Raw genomic sequence first — 20,706 nt, forward strand, 5'->3', positions numbered from 1 at the left:
GATCTATATTAGTGGCATTATGCTATATCCTGTCTTATTTTCTATCCCTTTCATAATAGCTCCCAACATATTGTTAGGTTTTTTGACTGCCGCTGCACATTGAGTGGCTGTTTTCAGAGAACTATCCATGACGACTCCAAGAACTCTTTCTTTAGTGGTAACAGCTAATTTAAACCCCACCATTTTGTATGTAGAGTTGGGATTATGTTTTCCAATGTGCATTACTTTGCATTTATAAACAGTGAATTTCATCTGCCATTTTGTTACCCAGTCACCCAGTTTTATGAGATCCCTTTGTAATTCTTTGCAGTCACCTTTGGGCTTCACTATCTTGAGTAATTTTGTACTGTCTGAAAATTTTGCCTCTTCCCTGTTTACTCCTTTTCCAGATCATTTATGAATATGTTAAACGGCACTGGTCCTAGTACAGATCCTTGGGCAACCATGCTATTTACCCATCTTCATTGTGGAAACTGACCATTTACCTCTATCCATTGTCTCCTATTTTCTAACCAGTTACTGATCTATGAGAGCACTTTCCCTCTTATCTCACAGCTGCTTACTTTGTTTCAAAGCCTTTGCTGTGGGACTTTCTCAAAGGCTTTCTGAAAGAGGAGTCCTCTTCATTTGCAGCACTTTCCCCATGCTCTGGAAATACTCAGGCAGACCTAGGGCCCTGAGTCTACACATATGCACACTCTGGAGGCATGCAAGACAATTTGGAATGTTGTGTTCTTGCTTAACTTCTATGTAGCCCACCACCAACTCTATGTGGATAGGCCACTTATGAAGGTGAATGAGCCTGCTACCGCCCTGGCTAACAAAACTGGGGGTATGGCTACACTTGCACGGCAGCGCTTTGAAGTTTCAAGTGTGGTCACAGCGCCAGCGCTGGGAGAGAGCTCTCCCAGTACTGCATGTACTCCACATCCTCTACGGGTGTAGCTTGCAGCGCTGTTTGCACTGAGGCTTTACAGCGCTGCTCAGGGGGGTATTTTTTTCACATCCCTGAGCACGAAAGTTGAAGTGCTATAAAGCGACAGTGTAGCCATGGCCTGTGTCTTTTAGCTCAAGTAGTAGATGCTCATGTTCCAAGATTCAGAGATCCCAGGATCGATCCAGGTTGCTGCCAACCAACCCAGTGACACAGTATTACATTAACCCTAACCCATCCCCTATCAGCCTTCCTTTATTGATTTTAGACAGACAGCACCAACAAGCCAGCCCACCAGCACTCTTTTGACTTTACCTTTGTTCGTTGCTGCCTCCATGGCCACAGGTAACTGCATGAGATAGTCTACCCTTTCTGTGTATCGGACTTTCCTAGACTGGCAGCACTGTGTGCGTTCTTCCACCAGGAACCGGAAAACATCGCTGGGGTTTTCTGAGCCAATGCGGTTTCTCTGAAGGGAAGATCAGATCTGATCACTTGAGTAGCATCACAGAGCCCAGAGTGTGCAAACTGCTTTACAGACATCAGAAGATACCACCCTTGCCCCAAGGAGCTCACGCCCTACGGGCCACATGTTAGTCCATGCCGGGAGAGCCCTGCATAAGCCTGGAAGTTGCCACTGACATCCATGAGGAGAGACAAATGTCTGCCCACACAGTGTAACTGCAAAATGGGGGCCTTAATAGAGATATGCTGCATGGAGTGAAAGAAACAGTAGGGAGCAGGAAGAAGGCAGGTTACAGTAAATATGTTGGTTAGAATGTGCCTTACAGAATCCTTTCAGCAACCAGATTATTACTCTTATGCTCTGAGAACTGCATTGAAACAGAACAAGCAAATTTTAGTTAATTATCCAGCTGGAATGCCACTCAAATAGTATACCTTCTCTTTGTTATGCAAGTTAATGTCTGTTATCGGGCACTTGCAGAAAAAGATCTATTCACCACCCCTATAATCAGTGCACACGGTTTGGGACATGGAACATTATGCACACAGATCTGAATAACTTCACACAGAGCGTACCACATGCACAAACACTCTTAATCTCGGAGGGCGGGGAGGAGGTATGCTTTAAATTGTAATTGGTTGTCTCCTTTGTAAATTTCCTTTTCAATGCCTTAAAGAAAGCATTAGCATTCACAGTGTTGACTCTTTTGCATTGTAGCACTGAGCTGCAGCTTAATGGAAGTAACATTTCATACCACAGACATTTTGCTTTCAGTATGGGAATCCATCTTCCCTATAATGATTCAATAACATACAGCTGAGATTTGTAAGGGAGCTAGACAGGGTGATTTATCTGCGTCAGAAGAGGATATAAATATGTGGAATAATAATACCTGCTCCATTTAACATTCACAGTCTTCATAATTATAAGTATATTGACAACTTGTAATTGTATACCGGTATACTTGTAATTGTATACTGGGTAGCTGTTGAAAGGAACTACACTGGTTTAGAAACTGATTTAATTAGATCAGTGCAATTCTCATGTAGCTTAAAGGGTTTGTAAAAAAATGATGAGATCACATACTGTCCTGTTTCTCATCCCCTAACATGTCAAACAGAGATAAAGAGAAAAACTAGTGAACACTTTCTCACCTCTACGAGGTTTATAAGGTGCAGGAAAAACTCCTGTGCATCTTGCTGTCTATTGGAGGAGAATTCTGGGTGCCCTTTGCTTACAAGGGCCTTAAACATTAGAGGAGAAATTCCATTGTGTTGAGGCTAAAAACAAATGAAGAGAGAAATATTATTGAAAAGCACTTCTGTGCACAATGGTTTGAAATACACACTGGCTTGAACCCTAAAAGTTAGGTTTCATGATCAAAGTGCCACAGGAAATGAAGCCATACCACTGAATGCTATTCATAACCCACTGCCTAAAAGCTTTGTAAATGCAGCATTCGAATTTACCAGCAGTGATTCGTATCCTTCCAGAACAGCAAATGCACCTATACTTAAATCTCTGAAAACCAGGAAACAAAGAACTACAGTATACATCAACTGTGCCCCATCTCCGTGTCCCCTAAAGCTGGCAACAGCTCCTGTGGAGCCACTGTAATTATGCTTCAGCCAGGGCTGCCTTATAAGACGACCTGAAAAATAACTAAGTTATGTGTTGTGACCAACAGAACTCTTTCATTTATCTGCACGCTCCAACTGCCCTTCACTACGCTCAGCACAGCTGCATAGATTGCTGCGGGGAGTGCTTACAACAGTACTTACATGAGATAGCACGCTACATGACAGAAGCAAGTGCAGGTGTTGTTCCAGAGGGAATCCTTAGGACAAGGGTCCAGAGGTGGTAACAACTGGCAACTCAGAGGTGGTTTGTGCAGAGTAGGTCAAATCTAGGCCAGATGCAGCTAGCAGGTGTTCATTAAACCTGCCCAAAATGTGACTTCACCTTAGTGAGAATATGGTCTGACAGTTTCTTCTGCAGCCCGTGGGCTCTGTCCACGCAGTGCCCCATATCCTCTGGAAGAGAAGCATGCTAGGATGTCTGACAAGGGCAAGTTGGGCCCTCACTCAAAGTGGGCAGATTCAGGCTGGGGATGGTGTGAACCTTAATTCTGTAATTCCTGGTTTACAGAGGTTTAAGCACAGGCGCATCCTGCATTCTGGAAGGGTATGAGGCACTGCCAGTCAATCCTAATTCTGTATTAAGGTTTCTGGACAGTGAATTTCCCTTGTTTTTTAAGGAAGTGGTGGTATTTTGAGGAAATTATGGTAAAGAATAGTGCATGAATGGGGGCTATGGGGGGAGGGGTCCCTCAAGGTGGCTTCCTCTCTACCACTTGACCACTAATCCTAGATTGGGCCCCCATGAGGCATAATAATTTTAAGACAATCCAAGCTAGTGTGTGCATTTTAGAGCACTTGGAAAAACAGGCTAATAAACAAGTAAGTAGAGTGGTGCTACTACTCCATTACAATATAGGAGAAGCAGCATGAAATATGACACAGGTAAACCACATTTTTAAAGGAAACTTTCACTCAGAAGGCCCAATTCTGATCTCAGTGTCACCAGTATAAACAAGGACTAACTCCTTTTAGATCAATGGAGATCAGAGCCAGGCCCTTAGTTTACAATGCTTGCTCAGCTGCTGGCAGTACATCAGTAATATCATTACACTAAGATGCACTTTAAGGGCTTCTGCAAACATCGAGAGACAGTAGCGCTGGGAATTTCTGAGTACTGGGCTGTGTATCGTACTGGTGTCCTCAACTGCCCTGCATCAAAGGAGAAACTATATATCCTGCTTCCTTCTAAGACTTAGAAGCAAGCAAATTGCCTGGCCTCAGCGAGGCTTTCCCAGATTTCTGATGCACTGAATTTTGAATTAAGCCCCATTGCTATTTAAATGCAACTTTTATTCGACCATCTGAGTAGCGAGAAGAAAAATGTGCAAATGTGCCATATTCTCGAGACTAGGATCTCACACACACAGCAAGCCCTTTCCACCAGAGGAAAACCTGATCAATTTAAGCCAAAAAATAAAATCCGTGGCAAAGTCCTGAATGAAAAATCAGTTCCTGGTGACTCTATAGACTTTGGGCCTCTTTTTTATGTTGAAATGTCTCCAAGTCGCCCACTGCTCTTCCTAAACTGCTTTACAGAAGCGGAAAGAAGGTTCTACCGCCACAGAACCAGGAATATTTATAGACCACCGGGCATACTTTCCTCATCAACAGCTGCAAAACAGTTTAGCTATATATAGAGCGGACTGAACCGCTCAAAAACTCACACAAATGCTTTGACAAGTGGCACCCACTGACAGTTTATGGCTGGATTCCAAAGACCCAGGATGTTAAAGCCCTGTTTGCACTCGGTGAAAAATGCTAATGAGTAAGATGTGAAATTCATGTTACACACACACAAAAACAGGAGTCAAGGAAACAGTCTTACAGGTTTGGCCAAAAATCCCTACACAATTATACTCATTCATTGAAAATGCCAGAGCAAACATCTTGGAGGGCAAAATGTGCACTAGGTCTACAGTTGCATTTATCTGCAAAATTCCCACCATTGCAAGGCCACCAGTGCAGCTCCACCAGAGGGAGCGAGAGTAGGAAATGTCGACGCCAGCAACTTTCTAAACAAGGCCCTAGTACAACAAAGAATTAAAACAGTAAAACCTGTTTCACTCCTGACACCATGTTAAAAACTGCTTAAACAGGAAGACATTTGAATTTACTAAATTATGAACAATGCATATTCTTTTGTGCCCGTGGATGGCGCTCTCTCTGTTGAATTAAATGGCAGAGATTAGCCCCAAATGTTACTCTGCCAAAAGCTCTGGATAGTTTATTACAACATTCACAGTAGCAAATGCTGTAGCTAGGGTGGAGATGCAGTTTTCATTCTAATCCCCGTTGGCCCATTAAATGTGAAAGTTAAAACACTGCCCTTTGTTTTGTTAAACATCGGTAGGATATTCAACAAGTTAGTTGCTGTAGACACTTTAACACCGAGGTGTTGAACGTCTTGAAAACTGTATCCTCCATTTCTCAGTGTTAACGATGCATTAATGTTAGTTCTTAACTTTTAATAAATGAAACGCAAGCAGATTCACCAAAGCTTCTGTAAGTAGGGGTGGTGAGGGATATAATACAGGTAACTACGGCAACCGTCACACTGTTTCTGTGACAAAAGTATGTCCAGCTTCTGTTATATCTAAAAATACATCTTGGATTTTATCATGGATGCTTCTTCCAAGAAAGAAAGTTCCCCTCCAGACACAGTATCTTCAGTATCTATTACAAGTTGACCTTTTGTTTCCAAACATCCCACCTTGGTGGGAGGGAGGGTTGGTCTCTGCTTAAATTTCATGTTCTGTATTGGGCTCAGGGTAACAAAGGTTGGCAGGGACACGAATACAAACTAGATCCAAAATTTGACTGCCAAAACAGCATCAAGATAAATTGAGGTTATACAGTTGCACAGATATAAACCTCTATGGCATGCACCTGGCAAGACAGCACTTTATTTTCATGGTAACTAAGGGCTTGCTTCCAGGATACTACAAAGTCACCCCACCACCAACAGGGACTGCCGGATGAAAATAAGGGAAGCCTAGAAGCACTAGCATTTGAACTGAAGGGGGGGGTGGGGAGAGCGAGAGAAACATGAGTTAATAAAACCCCCTGCAGATGAGGAAAGATGAACTGTGGTCCATGGTTTCATAAAGTTTAAGGCCAGAAGAAACCACTAGATCAGTGGCTCTCAAGCGGGTCGGGACCACAAAGTTTTAGCGGGGTCGCCAGGGCTGGTGTTTGGCCCCAGGATTTAGCCAGTCTAAGCCCAAGCCCCACCACCCAGGGCTCAGGCTTTGGTTTTGGCTTCAGCCCTGGGCAGCGGGGTTCAAGTTACAGCCTCCCCATCCCCCGGGGATGAAGCCCTTGGGGCCTCCCCACCCAGGGTGGTGGGGCTTGGGCTTGGGCTTGGGCTCCACCTCTTGGGGTTATGTAATAATTTTTGTTGTCAGAAGGGGATCACAGTGCAATGAAGTTTGAGAATCTCTGCACTAGATCTTCTAAGCCTGACCTGCTGTATAACACAGGCCATTAAAGTTCACCAGGTCCCCCAATATTGAGCCCAATGCATAAGCACCAACTTCCCTTCTTTTCCGTGGGTGTTCAACCACCTCTGCCCCCGGGCCCACCCTCAGCCCCTCTTCCATGAGGCCCCGTCCTGCCCTGCCTCTTCCCAACCCTGCCCCGCCCCCATTTCAACCCCTTCCCCAAAGTCCCCACCCCAACTCCACCCCCTCTCTGTCCCTAGTCCAACCCCTTCCCCAAATCCCCACCTTGGCCCCACCTCTTCTCTGCCTCCTCCTGAGCACACCATGTTCCTGCTCCTCCTCGTCCCTCCCGGACCATGCTGATTCTGCCAAACAGCTGTTTGGCAGCAGCCGGGCAGAAAGTGCTGAGAGGTAGGCAGGGATGTGGTGTGCTCGGGGGGGAGGAGGTGGGGCAGGGGGAGGGTAGCTTGGCTGCCGGTGGGTACAGAGCACCCACTAATTTTTCCCCATGAGTTCTCCAGCCCTGGAGCACCCACAGAGTCAGCATCTATGGCCCAATGACTAGTTCAGGGGTCGGCTACCTTTCAGAAGTGGTGTGCCAAGTCTTCATTTATTCACTCTAATTTAAGGTTTCGCGTGCCGGTCATACATTTTAATGTTTTTCAGAAGGTCTCTCTCTACAAGTCTATATATTATATAACTAAACTAGTGTTGTATTGTAAAATAAACAAGATTTTCAAAATGTTTAAGAAGCTTCATTTAAAATTAAATTAAAATGTTGATCTTACGCCACCGACCCACTCAGCCCGCTGCTGGTCTGGGGTTCTGTTCACCTAGGCCGGCAGTGGGCTGAGTGGGTCTGCGGCCGGGACCCCACCTGGGAAGGGTCTGGCAGCCCTGTGTGGCTGGTAGCCGGGACCCTCAGCCCACTGCCGCTCAGGGGTTCCATCCTCCGGCTCCTACGAGCCGGGATCCCGGCTGCCGGACCCGCTCAGCCCAGTGCCGGTCTGGGGTCCCGGCCCTGCCCACATACAGTGGGTACCTACCTTCTCCCTGGTTCTGGCCCATTCTCTTCCTCTGTCTGCACTGAGCTGAGAGTTGGAGTGGACCGAGCACAGGGCTGGGGGTGAAGGGTCTGGCCAGGAGCTAGAATGAAGGAGGGGGCTCAGGGTTGGGGCAGGAGGTTTGGGTGTGGGGGCACTTACCTGGGCAGCTCCCATGTGGTGTCAGGGGTGCAGGTAGGAATGTGAGTGAGGGTGCAGGGGCTCCCGTTTGGTGCTCAGGGTGGGAGTGGGAATGTGGGGGGTGCATGGGATGTGGGGGGAGCAAGAGTCAGGGCAGAGGGCTGGGGGCATGTGAGGGGGGTGCAGGTGTCAGGGTAGGGAGGCTGGGTATATGTGGGGGTGCCAGTCAGGGCTGGGGTCATGGGGGGGTGAAGGAGTCAACAGAGGGCTGGGTGGTACAGGGCTCAGGGCAGGGGCCCGCTCCTTATCCCGACTACCCTCTCCTGGGACCCCACCCCCTATCTAAGCCTCCCTGCCCCTTATCCCCTGACTGCCCCCCTAGGACCCTATCCCCACCTGTCCCCTGACCGCCCCAACCCTTATCCACACCCAGACAGATCCCCTGGACTCCCATGCCTATATAACCGCTCCCCACCCCCTGACAGGACCCATACAACCCCCCGCCCCTGCTCCCTGCCTGCCCCAATCCCTCTCCACACCCCTACCTCCTGACAGTCCCCCCAGAACCCCCGACTCATCCAACCCCCCCCAGCTCCTTGTCTTCTGAACACCCCCTCCAGAGACCCACCCACACCCTAACTGCCCCCCAGGACCCTCTTTGCTCCCTGTCCCCTCACTGCCCTGACCCCTAGCCACGCTCCAAACAGACCCCGGGACTCCCATGCCCCATTCAACCCCCCCTGCTCCCTGACTGCCCCCTCCAGAGACCCCCGTCCCTAACCACCCCCCAGTATACCACTCCCCCAATCCAACCCACCCTGCTCCCTGTCCCCTGACTGCCCCCACCCCTTACCCAACCCCCCCCCGCCGGCCCCCTTACCATGACGCTCCTCGCTTATCCAGTGCCCTGCCGCCACCACCTGCCCTGCTCCGCCCCGCCCCTCAGAGCGCTGTGCGCGTGGCTGCAGGGCTCTGGATGAGCGGGGAGCGTCTTTCCCTCCTCATGGAGCCAAACGCTGCCCCGCGGGAGCGCCTAGCCCCAGTCCCCAGATCGCTGCGTACGCGGCAGCAGAGCTCTAGGGGAAGACGGGGGAGGGGGCAGCTGCTTGCTGTGCTCAGGCCGGCACTCCGGCCTGGGACCACGGACTCCACAGCTTGTCACGCTGGCAGGATTTTGAATGGCACGTGGAGTCCTAGCAGGCAGCCGTGTGCCATTAAAAATTGGCTAGTGTGCCATTTTTGGCACGCATGTCATAGGTTGCCGACCCCTGGACTAGTTAGATTAAACTGCTGTGAGCCGCAGGCTGAGTACAGGAGAGACCAAGGTGCCACCAATGCCTGAAGCCCCTGCAGTGGCAAGGAACAGACTAGGTGAGATATGCCCCGATGGTCCTAGCCCCAATTTATTGTGGAGAAGCTCCTAGAGAGGAGAGGAACATCTCTGCCCAGTGGCCAATGAGGGGCCGCAAAAACAACGCTGCCGCATAATGCAAGAGAACATGGCGCTTAACATGGGATGGAGCTGGAGCCCCAAACGTGCCTAGCACCCTCCTTCCCCAGACTTGGATCCACGTTTCAGAGCTCACACCGTACGTTGTAATGGGTCCAACCAAGAGCCTCACAACTTCACGCCCAAACTGAGCCCTGGGAAAGCTGAGATTTAAATCCAAACGTCCCCTCTTGGGCTCCCTCCTTAGAACACAGCATGCAATGCCGCATTTTGCAAGTCCACACCACTCACAAAGGGCTTCCTCACTCCTGCTGAGAGCACTACCCTTGGGGGGAAAAGGGGAGAAGGGTGGCAAGCTACCAGAGGCTGCCCTGGGAATAACTGCTGATGGAACCCCATCCTGGATTCCTCCTTGGCTGCTAATAAAGTGTAAACTGGTGGAATGATTCAGGAGAAAATAACCACGACAGCCAGCCAGAGCCTACCCTGGATAAAAATCTATGGCCTGTGTTATGCAGGAGGTCGGCTTCTGGTCTTAAAATCCATGATTCTATGAATCCCTGTGGGTTAGTGTTTGTAACAAGAAAGTAAAATAATGTAACCATCAGAAAGTAAACGCAATTCCCACAGTTTGGGGGTTCAACCTACCCCCTCACAGCTTGGGCCAAGGAACCTGATTTTCCCAAACATGGGTATCATTTCAGAAAAATTCAAAGGAGGGGGAGATTTGCTTTCATAAAGACCCTGTCCAAAGTCGAGGGGGGAGGGGTTGTAACAAGATCTGGGGGAGTGGAAGGTGGCAACTGCACTCCTTGTCCTATAGCAAATGATGTCCCCAAAGTCATTCTCCCTCCTCCACCTCACCAGCTGCCTCACCAGCTCCCGTAAACCTTCCCTTGAGCACCTGTGCAAGAGGAGGTAGGAGATTAGCTGGCACCCCTTATTTACTAGGGACCAGACAGCATCCATGACCCTTGCTCACACACGAATTGAGTCTAGTAAGTCTTGTTCAAAAATGACTGATGTGATAAGGATCAAGGGATAGTAGGATATACAGGAAGCTTGATAGGCTGCTTGACTGTTGTGTGAATAAAAGCATAAGGCACTCACTGTTTAAAGAGAAGAGTGTGTAGATAAGTTAATATGGAAGTAGGTGGATGCAGCAATACCAGCCTTAGCTGGCTCTGATAAACAAACTGAAAAAGGAGCAATGGTTTATGCAGCATTAGAAAAAGATCTAACGTTCATGCCACAAAGGAAAGATGCAACAGCAAACCAGAGATTAGAGACAAGGACAATATTAGACTTTCAGGAACTACAAAATGTCTCTGCTACTGCAAAAATTACTGCCCATATATGGCTCTACTGTTTGCAATAAAAGGTCAGTTCCACACTACGAGTGCTCATTATTATGGATGGATGAGATCCTATATGAGACAGGCTAGGGAAAAAAATCTCTCTCTCCCCTTTCCTTATGTATATATTACAGATGTTTGACTGTAATACACTGTGCCTCTCTATGACTGCCTTTATTTTAGACCCAAACTGATCTCTACTCCACACAAAGCAGCTGTCAGCGCTTCTTACCGTAAATGAGTTATGTCATAAAATAGACATGGGCCACAATTGTACCTCCTTGAAACTACAGTGGCAGCAGGATGGAGGGTATCAAAACCCCCTTTTACTCTTGTGTTTCCAGGGTAAAGACAGCTGACATTTTGTGATCTGACAAGTTTTCCACACCATCAGATATGAATTACACCCTTAACTCCACATTAGACAGGGATCTCAACGCCACCTTCTAGGCTGGCCCATCGCTAATCAGAAGTGGTGAATTATGAAACAGAAACCATAAAATTGTATTATTTACAATAAAGAAGTCAGTCCTACAGAGATAAAAGTCTCCTGCACCATTAAATAGTCTTCTGTTCTCCATACTGGAACCTATCCCGATGCCTCTGACATCAACAGGAGTTTTGCCCTGGATTTCACCGGTGACAGGATCAGGCCCTTTGGGTCATTATCCTTCATTTTGAGCTTTAGCCAGGTTGAGGAGTTCAATCCCAAATATTTAGGGCTCTCTAAAATAGCCTTCTGTTGTCTCTTTACATATGTGCATAAGAGTTCATGGCACAGCTGGAGCAGCAGAATTCCCTATTCGCAAAAAAACTGGTCCCTTTAAAAAACTTTGCCCAAATAGCTCCTGACTAATAGATTCCTAAGGGGAATCTTGCACATTACACCTTGCTAAATATGCTGCATGGGATCAACTGCACCACCACGCTCTCCAGTAGCCAGCACCTGTTCCCTTTTCTCAGGGTGTCACTTTTACCTAGTTATCAGGCTGCGAACGCTCAGGCAAATACCTTGTGTTCTTCCTTCATCACTTGTTCAATAAGCTCAGATTTCATTGGTGGTTTAGAGTACTGGCCCGAAAGGAGCCCGTGTCCTAATTTAGCCCTGTAGGGAGAAGGGGAAGAAAAAGAAACAGAAAGACAAAGGTTTGGAACAAAGAAACTGACAGTAACTTTAACTCCTTGAAATCTCTTTATGGTCTACAATTAGCTAGGCTGGAACATATACCTACAATTCTTCCTCCCCTGTCCTTCTCCCCAACCCATGTCAAGATGCTCTCCTACTATTTACAGCTAGTTTGCCGTAGCATCCTTGGCTCAATATGCTTAATAATAGGAACCTGGCACTTACATCTGCGTGTTGAAATCTTGTGTTGGATCTAGAGGCGAGTAGTCGAATATTCTCGGAAGGTTTCCCACATACCTAGGCAGTGAGAATAAAAGAGAAATGGTCAAAAATTATAGGTGAGTTTATCTGGATCCTTTGCTAAGACGCCTAGATACCCTAGAGCAGGTTGTTCTGCAGTGATACTTAAGTAAGCTTCATGTCCTGGGAGAGTTCTGTAGTGACAAGCTTAAGCCACTACCACGATGCAAACAAACAAACAAACAAACAAACAAACAAACAAACAAACAAACAAACAAACAAACAAACAAACAATCTCCCACTGCTCTAGAAGCTCCTAACTGGAGGGAAAAGATAGATCAATGGTTAGAGTGTTAGACTGGGACTTGGGATTCTATTTCCTTCTCTGCCACAGACCTCCTGTGTGACTTTGAGAGAGTCACTTAGTCTCTCTGTATCTCAGGTCTCCATCTGTAAAATGGTAGCATTGTACAACATCACAAGATGTTGTGAGGATGAATACATTAAAGATTGTGAGGCACTCAAATACAGAGATGGGAGTTATATAAACACCATGGACAGGTAGACAGAAAACTTACAAACAGTAGCACTTGCTCTCATCAGAGTACCGTACTGCATGGACGTTCACAACTTAAGTCTCACAACATCTCTATGAAATAAGTAACCCCTATGAGACAGTAAGTGATTTGCCCATGTGCACAGTCAGGATTAGAACTAATGAGTTCCTGGCTCCTAATCAATGGCTCTTTAAGTGAATTCTGGATATACGTCATACAAATGGTAAGGTCTGCAGTCTGAAAACAAGTTTCTGATGCCCAGTTTCAAAGAGAGAGACAGACTAATTTGTGCCTTTTCAACAGGCATTGAAGAGTATGTTAGTCCATTCAGTGCTGCCCCAGTGTGCAGTGCTTGGCAAGCAGTTTTTATCAGAACACAACAAAGATCTTCCAGGGAGGTAGGGTTACATTGAAAGAGTATGTCCAAGTTAAGCCTGGTACATCTTCCGTCATTAAAAATCTTCACTATATCAGTGATGCCAAACACTCTAGACAGGTCCAACAATCATGCTGCTGAAAGTAGCTGCACTTGGCAAAGTCAGTCCGGATATTACATTGAAAACTGAGTCAGGGAAGTTGGCACAAGGGTGCTGCAGTGAAGGAGTTAATGAATCTGCAGACACCACTCCATACGGATAAGTAAATAAACAAAAACAAATTCCACACTCCTCCCGCCTTCTTTTCCAGAAGGCAAGTGCTACATGAAAATCTAGGAAGATGTCCAAGATCTGAGAGTGTCATTTTCAAGACATACACTACTTCTGTTGGGATATAAAGGAACATGCTGAGTTTTATTTTCAGCTATGTGCAATTCTCCAAAAACAACTATAAACAGCTGTTCACCTGGGAGTGCTGAGTGTTCAACTTTGACTGTCAAGAAAAATTCTGAGATATAAAATAAGGAAGAGAAATATCCTAAATGAACTGAAAACAACAACATTTGTTTCTCACTCAGCAGAGGAAAGTAACTAAACAAACAACTCACTTGCAAAGCTGAGATTTTTATCAAGAGCAAGCTTTGGCTGGCAATATGCATCTCTCTTTTAAGCCTTGTCTACACACAAAATTTGTACAGGTTTAAATATTGATGTAGTTATACTGGTATAATGTTCCTAGTGTGGACACAGTTATACCGGTATAAATGTGCTTACACTAGTATAGCTTAGGCTATGTCTACACTGAGCACCATACAGCGGCACAGGTGTGCCACTACAGCAGTACCACTGTAAGGTACATAGTGTAGCCGCTCTGTGTCTTCAGGAGAAAGCTCTCCCAGCGACAAAATAAAACCGCCTCCAATGAGGGGCATTAGCTTTGTCGGCGGGTGAGCATCTCTCACTGTCAAAGCGCTGTCCACACGGGCACTTTTCGTTGGTAAAACTTTTGTTGGTCAGGGGTGTGTATTTTTCACACCCCTGAGCAACAAAAATTTTACTGACAAAAGTGAAGTGTAGACATAGCCTTACTCTCGTGCAGGAAAGGAAATAAGTTATATCCGTATAATGCACTTTTATACTGGCTTAACTGCTTCCACACTAGGGGTTGTATTGATCTAATTATATTGGGGGACAAAAACACATGCCTGACAGTTATACCACTGTACCTCTAAAAGGAAGATGGTCCAGTGGTTAAGGCACTAGCATAGGACTTGGGAAACCTATGTTCAATTCCCTGTTTTGCCACAGGCTTCCTCTGTGATCCTGAGCAAGTCACTTAGCCTCAGGAAGCCCCTGTGCCTAAGTTCCCTAGCTGCAAAATGGGGAGAACAGCGCTTCTTTGTGAGCGAAGGGTGTTGAGAGAATGAATAAATTAAAGATGGTAAAGCACTTTGATACTAGGAGGATGGGAGCCATTCAAGTACCACAGATAAATAGATGCCAGTACAGAAACTATGTGCAGACCAGGCTGAAGTTTATGAGCCTGGAATCAATCCTACATCAATGAAGTCAAAAGGGATTTTGATTTCAAAAGCTGTAGGAGTTCTGGACCTCCTCCTCCCTAGTCTGTAAACACTCTCTGTCAAGCCATTGAATTGGCTGGAAGACAGCCATTTACAATAAGAGTTACACCCTGAAATACTATATGGATTACATAAATGATAGATTTGTGACATCAGAGCCTGCGCAAAGCACTGCTGAGAATTACTTACGCTCGCTGAAACTCTGGGATGCTGAAAATGGTCTGCACGACAGCACTGAGGTAGCAGCTATTTCCCAGGTTCTTCATGCCAGTGTATCCTGGGCCATACATGGGCTTTAGCTTCACACCAGATTCTTGAATCACTTCCCACTCAGAGACTCTTGGCTTTATGTTGTTATCTCTTAGGCCGTTCTCTGTCTGAATGCAAATGGGTTTGATTTTTTTTAAATATGTCTGCAATTATGATGCATTAATTATAAACCAATATAGCTGACCATGTTATAAAATGGAAGAACCCAACTCAAAATGAAAGTAAAAAAGTTCCAACCCAAGGGAAGAAAGTTCAAAATCAAACATCAACAGCTTCTTGCTATTGCAATCAACTGGCTAAGTATGTGTTATCATCTCTTCCTCTAGAGGCTGGTCCCAGTGAATACAACTGCCTGCTCCTTGGTCACAGCTAAAAGAGTGCTCCTTTAGCCAGGGGTGAAAGTAACTTATCTGACACAAGACTGCAATGCTCAGGTTGCCCTTTAAATCGCTGGCCTGGGAAAGCCGGTCCAGTAGGCCGTACCGTACCGGCTCACTTTCACTTCTGCCTTTAGCTCAAATGAGAGAGATCTCGGTTGGTGGTGGTGAAGGTTCTCCTGCTCACAGCTATGGTGTCTCTACATTTGCAGCCACCATTCACAACACCATAATATATTAATAGCAGTAGATCACCAGTGTGTTAGGCATTCTACTGGCAGGTCTGAAGGCAAGGGGTAAAATTCTGGACCCACTAAAGTCAATGGGAGTTTTGTCACTGGGTGAAATCCAGGTCTCACTGAAATCAAAATTTTCATGCTTCTTCAGTAAAATAGGCATTTTCCATTACTAAAAGTGATTATTAAAATAAACTAGTTTCCACATCAATATTAACAGCATATTTTGATAATTAGAACTGAGAGAATTTTTCAAAAGTGAAATTTAACTTTTTACTGTTATTTTTGCAGTTTATTGTTTGCTTTCTGTCAGCTCAGACAATAAAACAGACTATGAACAAAAGTGAAACTGACTAGTCAGCTTCAGACCCATTTAATTTTCAGGTTCTCATTCACTGACACAAGACTGCAATGCTCAGGTTGCAAATAAATAATAAGTAATAAATAAATAATAATAATAATAATAATAATAATACCACCTATCTCTTATATAGCACTTTTCATTCATGGAGCTCTAAATGCTTTACAAAGAGGTAGGTATCATTATCCCCATTTTACATATGGGGAAAGTGAGGCACAGAGATGGGAAGTGACTTGCCCAAGTCACCCAGCAGGTCAGTAGAAAGCCAAGAATAGAATGTAATTCTCCCAAGTCCCAATCTAGTGCTCTATCCTTTAGGCTATACAGTACTGCCTCCAAGGCTGAAGGTAAATATATATTTGTACATACACACACAAAAAACCTAAATTTGGGGCCAAATTTGACCAAACTGTCCCTTTAATTATTTTTTGATTTGAGCCTTAGCTACTTGCTCCACTTATCTTTGGCGGATTTTGACTTTTTATCTTGTGCAACTTTTTTAAATGTGCAACAGGTTTTATTATTTGTGAAATTAAAAACATTACTCATCATAATTAAAAACTCAATATTCTTCTCTCTTTTATTTAGAGGATTTTCTTATCTTTGTGGGTAGTGACACACTAACCTCTGAAAGTTAAGCATATAAACTCCAGATAAGGAAGGAATTCTATTGGAAGGCAATTTTCAGCTCCTGAAACCATAGGGGATATGTCTACACAGCACACTAAGCCTCGGCTGTGACCCAGGTTTGAATTCAACCCCCCATTTCTGTCCACACACAAATCAATCCGACTAGAGTCCTAAAACCCTGCTACGGGATTGGTTCCAAGACTGAGTCCTGCTGTGATTTGGGTCCAAGCCCTGTAATTTTGCAGTGCGGACACAGCTCAAGCTGCAGATCCAAGTCAGGTCTGTTTAAATGCATCATGAACACATTAGCATGTCTGACAGACCCAGTTCCAGCAACTGTAAACACATACGTAATGGGAAAAGAGTGCCTAGGAAGGAGTGATGCAGAATGGGATCTGGGGGTCAGAGTCGATCTTTGTTGCAAAAAAAGCAAACATCATTCTGGGATGTATTAGCAGGAATGTTGTAACCAAGACACAAGAAGCAATTCTTCCACTGTACTCCATGCTGATTACACCCTAACTGGAGTACTGTGTCCAGTTCTGGGAGCCACATTTCAAGGAAAGATGTGGACAAATTGGAGGAAGTCCAGAGAAGAGCAAAAAAATGATTAAAAGTCTCAAAAACATGACCAATGAGGGAAGACTGAAAAAATTGTGATTGTTTAGTCTGTAGAAGGGAAAACAGAGGGGACATGATAAAGTTTTTAAGTATACAAAAGGTTGTTACAACGCGGAGGGGAAAAAATGTTCCTAACCTCTGAGGAAAGGACGAGAAGCAATGGGCTTAAATTGCAGCAAGGGTGGTTTAGGTTGGACATTAGGAAAAACTTCCTGTCAGGGTAGTTAAGCACTGGAACAAATTGCCTAGGGAAGTTGTGGAATCTTCATCATTGGAGATTTTTAAGAAAAGGTTAGACAAACACTTGTCAGGGATGGTCTAGATAATACTTAGTCCTGCTGTGAGTGCAGGAGATTGGACTAGATGACCGCCTGAGGTGCTCTCTGGTCCTATGATTCTATAGCTGAGAGACCCAGGCCCACTAATTGTAAACCGAGGTTTAAAATGCAGTGTGAGTGTTCAAGTGCAGACTTGGGAACACTGAGTCCACAAACCGGGATCCCAAAGATCTGAGTTAACCATGCAGTGTTGACATACCCATACTGGTTTAGAGCCTAGAGAATCAACATGCAGTAACTGACAGTATTCTTCACCAAGCGAAATACAATCATTACAATCTCAGGCAGTTAGCTTTAGGAATCATATTTTATTTTCCACTGATAATTTATTTTTTTCTATTTAGAAGAATGTGAGAGACTCTAAATAAAAGATGAGTTTCCTACCACATGCATCTGGAGCATATCAATCCCAAAGTGTGCCAAGTGTTTTGCTATATGTGGATCTAAAACTGCCTCCTCTTCATCAAAAGAATAGACATCTACAAAACAGAGAGAAGCAAAGGTGATGATGCAAAGAATATTAACTAATGGCTTTATTTAGGAATGGCAACAAAACATTCTGAGAGCGGTACTACCTTTACAGACTGGGCTATTGATAGTACCAACATTTATGTATTACCTGCAAAAGTATATACAGAGTTATACAGGTTAGAAGGTATCTTACCCTCCACAATACAATCGCATTATTAAATGCTCTTAAAACAAAGTTTATATTTTCACCGAATTTAAAGTTTCCTAAAAAAATAAAAAAGTTTACTGTCATTTCCAAAGAAAAGCAACACAAACATGTGAGGTGTACTAAATGCAAGAAGCAAAACCACACACAAACATCAGTTATGCAGCAAATCTACATTTTCAGCATAGAGATTCTTTTCAAATTATGTGATCATTTGAAACTTTGTGAAACTGTATATATGCATGTGCAGACATTAGATACAGACAGAGGCACTAGAACTATGGACATCAACAGTTGATTGACTACTAATGATATTACATTGGTCATCAATTGCTGTTAAAGGCACAAGGAGAACATCTTTGCCCTTACTCCTGTTGTGGTGCAGGAATGATCGAGGAGAACAGAGAAATCCATCCAATGACAAACAAAGGTAAACGTTTTAGTAATAATAACCCAGGAGGGCCTCAGAAAATCAGCATTATATTTAAGAAAAGAATGACTGTCCAGGGGTTAGGGCACTAGCCTAGCATACAGAAAACCCAGGTTCAAGTCCCAGCTCCGCTACAGACTCCCTGTGCGGACTTGTGCAAGTCACTTAATCACTCCATTCTCTGTGTGTAAAATGTGGATAATAGCAGTGCCCTACCTCACATGAGTGTCAATGAGGATACATATAAGAACAACTTACTATGGGTCATGGTGGCTCCATCACTGACAATTTTTAACTCAAGACTGGATGTTTTCTACAGGAGGTCAGACACTAGATGATCATAGCGGTCCCCTTTTGGCTTTGAATCTATAAATCTGTAAGACTGTGAAATAATGGGGGGCCATAGAAATATCTTAGATACTTCCAGGTTTAGTGAGACCTACGTTACTTGAATGTCTGCCAACAAAATTCCTATCCTTAACTGCATAAATCATATCTGGTTCATAGAACTTCTTATAAATAGATCTATAAAATATCTCCCATAATAGGAATAAAACCTTCCAACCTGCATTTCAGGGTTGTTATTTTAGTTTCCTGGTGGATGAGGACTGCTGGATATCAGCCTTGGGACTGATATGACACGCCTAAGGTATGCTACGCTACTATGGAATGCCAGATTTATATAAACCCATACATCATACTGGTAAAAGTTGCATTAGTTCTCAAAGTAATTGATTGCAGGATACTAGTGTGAGAATGTGTGACAGAGAGAATTTACACTTAAAATGCCGAAATGTGCTTTTCACACACATGGCAAGCAATCTTAATTTTACTTAGAGAATACCCGTAGTAAAAATATTAGTTTTAATGTATAAAGCTCCAATCAAACCCTCTAAAGAACTGCTCAGCAATGACTAAAGCTAGACTGAATAGGATAACTACTAAAAAACTAGTAAGAACATTGGACCAATATTCCTTGATCAGACAAAACTTGGGAGGTGGGAGACCTAGGTTCAAATTCCTGCTCTGCCACAGACTGACATGTGGCCTTGTGCAAGAGTCACTTAACTTCTCTATGCCTTGGGCCTGTCTACATGGGAAAGTTTTACCAGTTAACTCAATGTACTTACTCACCCCGTGGACACTTATGTTAGAATAAGAGCTACTCTGGTGTAACTATATTAGTTTAAATTCATACCTTTGCTCACACCAATATAACTTTCCCATGTAGATGATCCTAATTTCCACTAACAATCAGGTACTTTACGGACCCCATCTCTCCAGTATCTAAGCTAGACAGAGAGTCCCTAATACTTTGTCTTGCTGTAACCGTTTGGGCTTCCTGGGCTCTGAACAGGATTTCACAGGAATCTCCTTTGCCAACCCTCTGGCCCCCATACAAAAACAGGTGCAGCAGGGAAATCCATGGCCCAGGCATGCTAGTGTGGGTCATGTGGGCTTGAGTCTGCCCTGGCCGGGAGCGAACCCTGTGCTCGTTTGTTATCTCAGGGCAGAGCTCGAGCTGACGGGGGAAGCACTGTTTCTCCAGTGACAATATTTTCCCAAGGAAATGGAGTTTAATAAATCTGAGGAGAGGACAGAAAGGAAGGGAAGGTCCCACTGTTCAGTATTTACCAGGCGAGCCCCGTCACAGAGTTCCGTCCGGTGCCGATTTTGTCTTTCTGATCAAGTAAATGATGTTTGCAGCCCTTCTACTGTGAAGGACACACTGATAAGACACTGCAGTCAGCAGCCCCCTCACCATCTCTCTCTCCTGCCTCAAGCAAGAGGCCTATTTACCCTCTTCCAAGCCCTCCCCAGAACCTGACAGGACCCAGCACAATTCCCTGGCCCATCTTTACACCTAAGCACCAGAATACCCCCTGCTCTCCACTGACAGCCTCATGCTATCTACCCACTTCCCCGCACTTCTCCATGCCAGACCTCCCTCGGTGACTACTCCCCCCTTGCCTGAGGGAGGGACAGGAACAAGCTGCAGGGAGAGAGAGGTCCTGTTAGGTGCACAAGTTAGGGGAGATGCAAGCACAGGGGAAGGCAGTTCAGGACAGGGGTACCCCTTCCCAAGAGTCCTCAGCATGCCCCATCTCCTAGCAGCTAGAGAGCTTTTCCCCTCATCAGCAAAAAAGTCACCTGGCAACTTGAATGAAATCTTAGCATCTGGTCTGCCCCCAAGAGCTTAGATACCTGGGTCCTGGTCCTGTGCTGACCTCATTGCAACTTTTTCCTTCATGCTGGGGATTAGCCAGTATCCTAAAAGTTAATTCAGCTTTTAAAAAGGTTAGTCAAGTTACTCGCCTGTAAAAGTTAAGCCTCCTGAGCCAGGGAGTGGCCCTTAAGTTACGCTGATTAGTCCAGCATTCCCTCCATTAACATTAGTCATGGGTGACCCTGCTG

At 45.0% G+C, this 20,706-nt stretch overlaps 1 protein-coding gene across 2 annotated transcripts in view; it reads right to left on the reverse strand.

The window, feature by feature from the left end:
- Positions 1-20,706, reverse strand: part of USP13 (ubiquitin specific peptidase 13) — an 84,226-nt gene that overhangs the window by 20,649 nt on the left and 42,871 nt on the right. For both annotated transcript variants that reach the window (XM_030575720.1, XM_030575719.1), the window contains exons 7-12: positions 17,570-17,664; positions 14,542-14,729; positions 11,821-11,892; positions 11,481-11,574; positions 2,555-2,680; positions 1,250-1,403 (exon numbers count right to left, since the gene is read on the reverse strand). In XM_030575720.1, the coding sequence (XP_030431580.1) occupies positions 1,250-1,403; positions 2,555-2,680; positions 11,481-11,574; positions 11,821-11,892; positions 14,542-14,729; positions 17,570-17,664 (729 nt within the window). The remainder of the gene's footprint in view (positions 1-1,249; positions 1,404-2,554; positions 2,681-11,480; positions 11,575-11,820; positions 11,893-14,541; positions 14,730-17,569; positions 17,665-20,706) is intronic.

This window comes from Gopherus evgoodei, chromosome 9 (genome assembly GCF_007399415.2).
Source record: "Gopherus evgoodei ecotype Sinaloan lineage chromosome 9, rGopEvg1_v1.p, whole genome shotgun sequence".
Taxonomy (NCBI): domain Eukaryota; kingdom Metazoa; phylum Chordata; order Testudines; family Testudinidae; genus Gopherus; species Gopherus evgoodei.